General features: G+C 43.8%; 1 protein-coding gene across 1 annotated transcript; it reads left to right on the top strand.

The window, feature by feature from the left end:
* The first annotated feature begins 6381 nt into the window (after positions 1-6381).
* Positions 6382-7862, top strand: Mc4r (melanocortin 4 receptor). Its single transcript, XM_051163239.1, has one exon. The coding sequence runs from the start codon at positions 6641-6643 to the stop codon at positions 7637-7639; it is 999 nt and encodes a 332-aa protein (XP_051019196.1). The 5' UTR covers positions 6382-6640; the 3' UTR covers positions 7640-7862.
* Positions 7863-9838: the final 1976 nt, after the last annotated feature.

Genomic DNA, 9838 nt, shown 5'->3' with positions numbered 1-9838 from the left:
ATGGAAACAGCCTAAGTGTCCCTCAGTAGAAGAGTGGATAAAGAAACTGTGGTACATATACACTATGGAATACTACTCAGCTATTAAAAACAAGGAATTCCCGAAATTTGTGGATAAATGGATTGAGCTAGAAATGATCATAATGAGTGAGTTAACCCAGAAGCAGAAAGAATCAAATGGTATATACTCACTTATATCTGCATACTAGCCCAAGGGGCATGTCCCACGAAAGCCTTCACTTACCAGGAAACTGGGACAGAGGGGAAGGCATCCTATTGGGACTCTAAATGAGAGACGCATGGGAGAACAGCAAAATAAAAGGATCCAGAGGGTCCTAGAAATCTACAAGTAGAACAATATGATAGGCAGATTTGGGCCCAGGGGTCCCGCTCAAACTAAGGCACCAGCCAAGGACAATACAGGAGGTAAACTTTAAACCCCTTCCCAGATCTAGCCAATGGTCAGAATATTCTCCACAGTTGAGTGGAGAGTGTGATACGACTTTCTCACATACTCTGGTGCCTCACATTTGACCATGTCCCCTGGAGGGGGAGACCTGGTGGCACTCAGAGGAAGGACAGCAAGTAGCCAAGAAGAGACTTGATACCCTATGAGAATATATAGGGGGACGTAATCCCCCTCAGGAACAGTCATAGGGGAGGGGAATAATGGGAAAATGGGGGGGGGGGAGGAATGGGAGGATACAAGGGATGGGATAAACATGGAGATGTAACAAGAATAAATTAATAAAAAAAAAAAAAAAAAAAAAAAAAAAAAAAAAAAAAAAAACCAGGTTGGCATGACGATTTGAAACTGTAAAAAAAAAAAAAAAAAAAAAAAAAAAAAAGAAATAATCTTAGTAAAATATTAAAGTAAGGACTAGTGAAAAATCTCTCACCGATTTTAAATCCACATCACCAGCAAACATTTGTCAGCATTATAATGTATACAATATAAAAAAAATTAGCCAAGGTGCCAAGCAATCCAGGGAAAATTTACTCAAGTAAATCACTAAATTACAGCAAGTTTAAAGAGTAAACTGCCAGAAAAATATTAAAAAGCAGCTCTTACCAGGAAGTATAGGGGCAGCCTGACTTGGAAGTCCTCAGAAACAAATCTCTACCAACTCATGAGCGTGGGGATTTTTCTACCTTCTGACACTTCCTTCAATTTCTTTCTTCCATGTGATCAAAAGGATTAATATAGTACAAATGGCCATCTTATCAAACAGAATCTATAAATTCAATGCAATTCCCATCAAAATATCAATACATTCTTTAAAGGCCTTGAAAGAATAAGTCTCAACTTCATATGGAAAAACAAAAACCCAGACTAACTAAAACAATTCTATTGAATAAAAGATCTTCTGGAGGTATCACCATCCCTGATTTCAAGCTGTACTATAGAGCCATAGTAATTAAAACTGCATGGTACCAGCATAGGAACAGACTGGTTGATCAATGGAATTGAATAGAAGACCCAGAAATAAACCTACATACACTTGATTTTTTTACAGAGAACCCAAAACTATACAATGAAAAAAAGAAAGCATCTTCAACAAATGGTGGTAGTCTACCTGGATATCTACATGTAGAAGAATGAAAAGGATCCCTATTTATCACCAACTCCTAATAGATCAAAGACCTTAACATAAAACTGGATACACTAAATCTAATAGAAGAGAAAGTGGTGAAGAGCATTGAACATATTGGTACAGGAGACAACTTCCTGAACAGAACACCAACAGCTCAGGCTCTAAGGTCAACAATTAATAAACAGGACTCATGAAACTGAAAAGCTCCTGTAAGACCAAGGGCACTGTCATGTAACAAAATGGCGGTCTACAGATTGGTCTACCTTCACCAACTCTACAAGTGAGAGAGGGCTACTATCCAATATATATATATATATATATATACACACACATATATATATATTTCCCCCAGAAATTTGGGAATAATTCTACCTCGAGCTCAATACCCAGCTATACCACTCCTGGGCATATACCCAAAAGATGCTCCACCATACCACAAGGACAATTGTTCCACTATGTTCATAGCAGCTTTATTCGTAATAGCCAGAAACTGGAAACAACCTAAATGTCGCTCAACCAAAGAATAGATAAAGAAAGTGTGGCACTTTTACATGATGGAATACTAGCCAGCTATTAAAAACAAGGAAAAATTAAAATTTGCAAGCAAATGGATGAAACTTAAAAAAAAAAAAAAAAAACTTAGTGAGGTAACCCAGACCCAGAAATATATACAGAGTATGTACTTACTTATAACTGGACATTAGCTATATATTACAGGATAAACCTATTAAAATCCACAGACCCAAAGAAGCTAAGTAACAAGGAGGGCCCAAGGGAGGATGCTTGAATCTCACTCAGGATGGAAATAAAATAAACAAATAGACAAAGGATGAAGAAAAGGAACTGGGTGGGAGAGGATGTAGAGAGGGAAACGAGGGTGGGGATCAGATGTGGAGAGAGTGGGGTGAGAGGTGAGAGGGTTGGGAGAGAGAGGGGAACTGATTGGCGGGCATCTCTGAAACAATCTGGAGACCTGCCACAGAGTATGCTCCTGGGAGGATATGGGGGCGACTCCAGCTGAGACTCCTAGCACCGGGGACATGGACATGGAGATGGAAGTGATTACCTCCTAGCCTGGCAGGTCTTCCAGTGGAGGGAGGGGAACACCAACCCACCCCCAAAACCTTTAACTCAAAATTTACCCTGCCTGCAACATGTACAGGGATAAAGATGGAGCAGAGATTGAGCGAATGGCCAACCAATGACTAGCCCAACTTGAAACTCACCCCATAGGAGAGAGCCAACTCCTGACATTATTAATCATACTCTGCTATGTTTGCAGACAGGAGCCTAGCCTAACTGCCCCCCTGAGAGGCCCCACCCAGCAGCAGATTGAAACAGATGTTGAGACTCAAAGCCAAACATTAGGCAGAGCTTGGCAAGTCTTGCGGAAGAGTGTGAGGAAGGATAGAGGGACATGGATGGGACAAGAACTCCACAAGAAGACCAACAGCGTCAACTAACCTAGGCCCATGGAGCTTACAGAGACTGAAGCACCAACCAAAGAGCAGGTGTGGACCGGACCTAGGCCCCCTACTCATATGTAGCTGATGGGCAGCTTGGTCTTCATGTGGGTACCCTAGCAAGTGCAGTAGGGGCTGTCTATGACAAGGACTCTATTGCCTGCTTTTGGGTCACTTTCCCTTATCAGGGCCACCAGGTCTAGCCTCATATGAAGAGTGTGTCTTAGTCTTGTTGCAATTTGGTGTGACTCAATGTGCCAGGGGTCATGGGAGGAAAAGGGAAGAGAATGGGAGGGTGGGAGAAGGAGAAGAAAGGGGAGTGGGCTGCGATTGGGTTGTAAAGTGAATAAATAAACATGTTTTTTTTTTTTTTAAAGAAGAAACCTAGCCCCTTTATGGAGAAGCAGCTCAGCTTGCTTGTCTGGTGGATCGCAAAAAACCAGACTTCCAGGGTTTTTTCTGACCCAGAATGTAGCCTCTTAGAACAGACATTTCCCCAATGGTACTAGAAGCAACTGTTAATCTTGTGGTTACCTGACATATTGGGTACAACTTAGAGAAAATAATTCAAAAATTTTAAAGGCAAGTGAGGGAACAGGGTCTCCATAGAGACAGATAAAACAAGCTCTGAGAATATAGAAAGCCATGCTACTTGTGAATGGTTATTTGTGCATAGGATCATAAAAGATCCAGGAATGCCCCAAGTCCTCACCTCAGATTGATTTCTATTCTGTGCAAACAGAAAGTCAGGGGAGGTGAAGCTGCAATGCTGAGGTGGCACGCTGCAGGCCACATGACTGGGAGACCAACTGTAGCTGCCTTAGTCCACCACCACTGACTAATAAGATCACAAATCAGATAATTTATTGGGCATACAAGACCGATCATAGACAGTGCAGACTTCTCTCATAAGTCGCTGAGTAAGCAACAATAATAACTAACAAGTTTGAATAAAAATGAATAATAAAAAGAAGTAGCAAAGTAAATAAGAAAGTAGGACCATACATAGAAGAAAAATCATAGCCATTAAAAAGTTATTCTTTGGGGAAAGCTTCTATGTGAGATTTAAGTCAGTTATTGTGAGCACCTCATATATCAGGCCTATAGGTACGATATGTAACAATCCACCACAGGTTATTTCAATAAAGCAATATAAACCTTAACGATGCTGGATTAGGAAGCACTTTCTTTGCTATGACTCCAAAAGTGTATGCCCCCAAATGACCAAATGGACATGGTAGGGATTGCTGAGGTGGCTGGAAAAGCTGCATGCACTCTGCACAACTACGAGAATGGCGTGAGGGAAGAGTCGTCAGAGATTGTTCAGTTAACTATCTGACGCCTAAACAGCGCAGGGGATTCCCTCTCTATCATTTACTTACTGATTAGTTAAGTCACCATTGGAGAAAGTGTGAAGAGGAAAACAAATGTGTAAATCATGCTTTTGCTTCTTAGGACTCTAGTAACGGGTCTGGAGGTGACAACAGCAGCTGCTGTAATGGCTGAACCATGAATGTGGGACTTTACAACAGTAAGAGCTGCCCCTTGCTCCTAGCATGTGCACAGTAGTTGGTCGGCTCAAGGTGGAGGGAATGTTGAGGGGAGTTCTATGCTGCACAGTTAGTTAGAAGTGGGCATCTGCAGCATAAGGCTCCAAGACACTCTGCAGCCATTTTCCAGACAGGAGAAAGAGCAGAATCAATAGGAAGATGACCCAATGTGTACCAACTTCTGCGCTGCCTATTAGGCAGAATTCAGTAGTAGGTCCTATTCAATTCCAGAGGCTCATAGCAACGCTAATTTAGTACAGTGTTCTAAAGGGATGCTTAGTATTGTCTGAGAGAGAGAGAGAGAGAGAGAGAGAGAGAGAGAGAGAGAGAGAGATACACAGAGAGAGACAGAGAGAGAGAGACAGAGAGACAGAGACAGAGAGACAGAGAGAGACAGAGAGACAGAGAGAGACAGAGGGCTGAAAGTTAAGTAGCAGAGGACTAAGAACTATAGCCTGTGGTCAATCCCTACAAACTACTGACAGTAAAACCTAAAATAATCATGCCAAGAGAATGATATAGAAAATGTCACAACCTTGAGTTTAATTCATCACACTCAACTTCCCTGCAGTCTCTCTGAAGCAGCATGTGTACATGTGCCCACTAGCCCTGGCCTGAGTAAGTGTATAGCTAGAGAGTCTGTAGCTTTAGTTTTGGATGCTTCCAACTGTGGAAGAAAAAGAAAAAGAAAACCCAGAAAGTCCAGACCTAGGGGAGGGGAATAGGATGAAAGCGGGAGGGAGGGAGGAATGGGAGGATACAAGGGATGGGATAACAATTGCGATGTATTCTGAATAAATTAATAAAAAAACCAAAAAAGCAAAAAACCCCAAAACCAAAACAAAGCAACCTCCCAAAAATCAATCCAACCAAACCAAACCAAAAAAAACAAAAAAACAAAACAAAAAAAAAAAAACAACCACCCACCCACCCACCCACCCAACCAACTAAACAAAAAACCAGAATATTGTCACTTTGTCGATTTGTTTAAGTTCACAGTCAATATGCTTTCATTAATGCCACTTGAACTTTTTAAATACTGTGAATGAAAACTTTTCCAGCTGTTACAGCAGAAACTACAAGTGGAGAAACACAGCTATCAGCACGCAAGAAGTGAACCCGTTGTTAGTCCCTGGCTGGACTATAATTATCTACTGCATACCCACCTCCTATCTTATTAAATACTGTGTTTCGAGTCTTTCAAACTGAACCCTCACTCCTCCATGGGGATGAATGAATTCAGGGCAGAGGAACAGTGGCTGCTTTAGGAGTGTAGGACAACGTGCTTTCATTTCTTTTTACCGTCGCGCACACACGCAGGCAGCCCCGTGTCAAGCAAGAATGAGCGGAGATTTCAGTGGGATCCCAGAATGTGCTTCGACAGGCAAGAATCACTTTTCTGCAAACTTGCAAAGGAAAATCCTGTGTGGCGCACAGGCTGCTTCTTTCCCACTGGGCCGGGCTGCTCTGTGATCTATCTGTGCAGGATCGCTGTCTCAGAACCACTGAGCATGGATTGGTCAGAAGGAGGCAGAGGAGGAGCCATTCAGAACAGTTTTCCCCATCCTTATAACCGTAAGAAATCAGCAGCTGGCAGCAGGCTGCTGTAGCTCACAGGGATGCTCCAGGAAGCCGAACTTCTGAGAGGCTGCGGTGTGCGTGTGGGCGAGCAGATGCGACTCCCAACTGCCCAGTGACTCCCCGAAAAAGGATACTACAAAGACCCGGAATGAATACGGCTAAAGAGAAAGAGGCAGCGAGAAAAACAAACGGCAGCCTGGTCAACTGAGAATGAGCATTCACAAGTGCCAGATTCTAAAGAGATGATGAGCAAAGCCTAACCCAGAAGAGACTAACAACTCCGTTGCAAGCCCCGCTGCTTCTGACCTTGTTCACAGCAGGCGTCAACTGCAGCCTCCCAACTTCCACACAACATACAGACTGGGAAAAAGAAAAATCACTCATCCGGAGCTTCCCTGACCCAGGAGGGTGGGTCAGTTCAAGGAGGATTCAAATCCAGCTGCTGCAGGAAGATGAACTCCACCCACCACCATGGCATGTATACCTCCCTCCACCTCTGGAACCGCAGCAGCTACGGGCTGCACGGCAATGCCAGCGAGTCCCCAGGGAAGGGGTATTCCGATGGAGGATGCTATGAGCAACTTTTTGTCTCCCCCGAGGTGTTTGTGACCCTGGGTGTCATAAGCCTGTTGGAGAACATTCTAGTAATTGTGGCGATAGCCAAGAACAAGAATCTGCACTCACCCATGTACTTTTTCATCTGTAGCCTGGCTGTGGCAGATATGTTGGTGAGCGTTTCGAACGGGTCGGAAACCATCGTCATCACCCTGCTGAACAGCACAGATACGGACGCGCAGAGCTTCACCGTGAATATTGATAATGTCATTGACTCTGTGATCTGTAGCTCCTTGCTTGCATCCATCTGCAGCCTGCTTTCCATTGCAGTGGACAGGTATTTCACTATCTTTTACGCACTCCAGTACCATAACATTATGACGGTGAAGCGGGTCGGGATCATTATAAGTTGTATCTGGGCAGCTTGCACGGTGTCGGGCATTCTGTTCATCATTTACTCGGACAGCAGCGCTGTCATCATCTGCCTCATTACTATGTTTTTCACCATGCTGGTTCTCATGGCCTCGCTCTATGTCCACATGTTCCTGATGGCGAGGCTTCACATTAAGAGGATCGCTGTCCTTTCAGGCACTGGCACCATCCGCCAGGGTGCCAATATGAAGGGGGCAATTACCTTGACCATCCTGATTGGGGTCTTTGTTGTCTGCTGGGCCCCCTTCTTCCTCCACCTGCTCTTCTACATCTCTTGTCCTCAGAACCCATACTGTGTGTGCTTCATGTCCCACTTTAACTTGTATCTCATACTGATCATGTGTAATGCCGTCATTGACCCTCTCATTTATGCACTCCGGAGTCAAGAACTGAGGAAAACCTTCAAAGAGATCATCTGTTTCTACCCCCTGGGAGGCATCTGTGACCTGTCTGGCAGATATTAAGTGGGGACAGAGTGTATTCTAGAAACCTGCAGACTCTCACTCGGGCACAACCCGAGCAGCATCCTCTGCAAGAGCTGCCGCTTCTGTGTAGTGCTTCGGTTGAAAATGTCTACTGGGTAAATTTAAGTTTATGACTTTTGAAGTGGAAAAAAAAGTCTAAAGTTGCTATTTTTAATGTCATGCTACTTTTTTTTGTATGTCAAATGCTTATTTATGTTCTATATTGTGGGCACTATGAGTTTACAAAAAAAAAGAAAGAAAGAAAAAGAAAAACAAAGACACTCTTATTAAAAGTTTGACATGTCTCCTGGTGTTTATCAAGATTCAGCACTTGTCCTTTCTGTAGTAGCAGAAATCGGAGCCTTAGTAAATGTGCTCTCAGCTGGCTTCATATGTGAGCCCATGGCACTGTGGAAGCTTCATTCCACTGTTGGTGGGGAGCTATTTACAAAGCAGATGCCTGATCATTAAATAAGTCAGCCCTGTCAGTGAAATTTCCAGCAACTTAATAGCAGCTTACCGGTGATCCCTTCTGCTCAAATATACTGATGCTTCTTTCTAAATAAAAGAAGGAGAGAAAAAAAGGAAAGAAGCAGCTACTGAAGGGGAAAGTGAGATCTGAGTCACATGCATTTCTCCAAGACGGAAAGATTTGTTGCCCAAGCCAACAGCCTCATAGTACACATAGGCAAATCAGATGGGGGAGGGAAAATGCCCACTATTATGAGTAAAGCGTCTTGTAGATCTAAACTGTACATGCCATGCTGAAGTTCCCTATGCCAAATGATCCCCAACCCTAAGAGACCTGGCAGGATGAATCCTTCCTGCCTGTTAGCCAGGGACTCGGTTTGTACAGACACATCCAGAAAGTTGCTGCTGTGCTGTGTGGAGCAGCATTTCATAGGGCTGATAAGGAGTTCTAGCACACTCCATATGGAGAGCATTTTCTGATTAGTTTTTGAGCTGGAGTATTAGAGCTGAGGATCAAGCCTCTTAACTTCCTGAGCCAAATCCACATCACAAAACCTTTTGGAACAGTGTTTGTAAATATTTAAACTGTGGAGCCCTGTGGTGCTGGCCCATTAGAAGATGAAAAGAGGATACATATGGGGTCCTGGAAGGTTCAATGAACCACTCTTATGTTCTTAGTCATAGCTTGGGGTCGGGGGGGGGGGCACTTTTTCTCCAAAGTAATACCATAGGTGTGGCTACCGAACAACCAAATCTATGCTTTCTAGCCTGTGTACACTTTAAAATAAAAGAGATAAATATACATTAGGCCTTTGCTTAGAGGCAAACTGTCCTGTGATTCAATTGATAGTCTCTCTCCAGATACTCTATAGGCAGAGATGCTGCATAGCAGCACATATGAACTAAAATCTAAGTGTTTGCATATTAATTATAAGCCTGAGAAACACTGAGGACATTCATGGGCAAATACACCTCAAAGTATAATGGGAAAGCCAACTGTTTCAAGGTGCCATCCTCTGAGCCACACTGCCATCTACTCATAAGATTAGCTGTGCTTGCTTGCACACAGGTAGCATCACCATCAGCTTGTGTGCTGACATTTCCTCCTGGAAGGAAGAGGGTAGTGAGTGTCCTTGGGTCCTCATCTGTGTATCCACCCACTCTTCCCAGCCATGTGTATGCACCTGTGCTCGAATAGAACTCAGTCTCAGCAGTATATAGGCTGAGAAGGAAAAGGGGAGAGGGCATCATCTGTGCAGTTGGGAGGAAGCTGTCATCCATGCTGGGTGAAGACTTGCCAATGTGACAGCTTTCTGGTCACTCACACAATCCTGTGTAAGCCTAACAAACCCATTGGGTCGCCAGGGTGAACTGTGCCAGAATCCTATGTGGACGTGTGGTTGGGCCCATAGAAAGAAAGGGTAGACATGGTACACCTCGTCCCTAAGGAGGCAATTCTCAGAGCAGCACTGTAACCAATGGAGAGTGGTTCCGAGTCCGGGTTTCATCACACCACAATGCTTCTATTTTAAAACAAAAAAAATGAATGTCAGGTTTTACACAACCAACATAGCCTGCTTAGGTTTGGATCCCAACTGTCTCTCAAAGGTCCTTGTGGTAAGGGCTTGCTCTCCAGGGTGGCACTTTTGGGAAGTGGCTGAGTCTTTAGGAAACGGGACCTAGCTGGAAGACTTCAGTCATGAGAGTGTGCTCTTGAAGGGGAGTGTG

This window comes from Acomys russatus, chromosome 20 (assembly GCF_903995435.1).
Source record: "Acomys russatus chromosome 20, mAcoRus1.1, whole genome shotgun sequence".
NCBI classification, from domain to species: domain Eukaryota; kingdom Metazoa; phylum Chordata; class Mammalia; order Rodentia; family Muridae; genus Acomys; species Acomys russatus.
This window is presented reverse-complemented; position numbering and strand designations above follow the sequence as displayed.

Coding starts and splice junctions, on each gene's coding strand:
- Mc4r (XM_051163239.1), top strand. CDS start 6,641: ATGAACTCCACCCACCACCATGGCATGTATACCTCCCTCCACCTCTGG.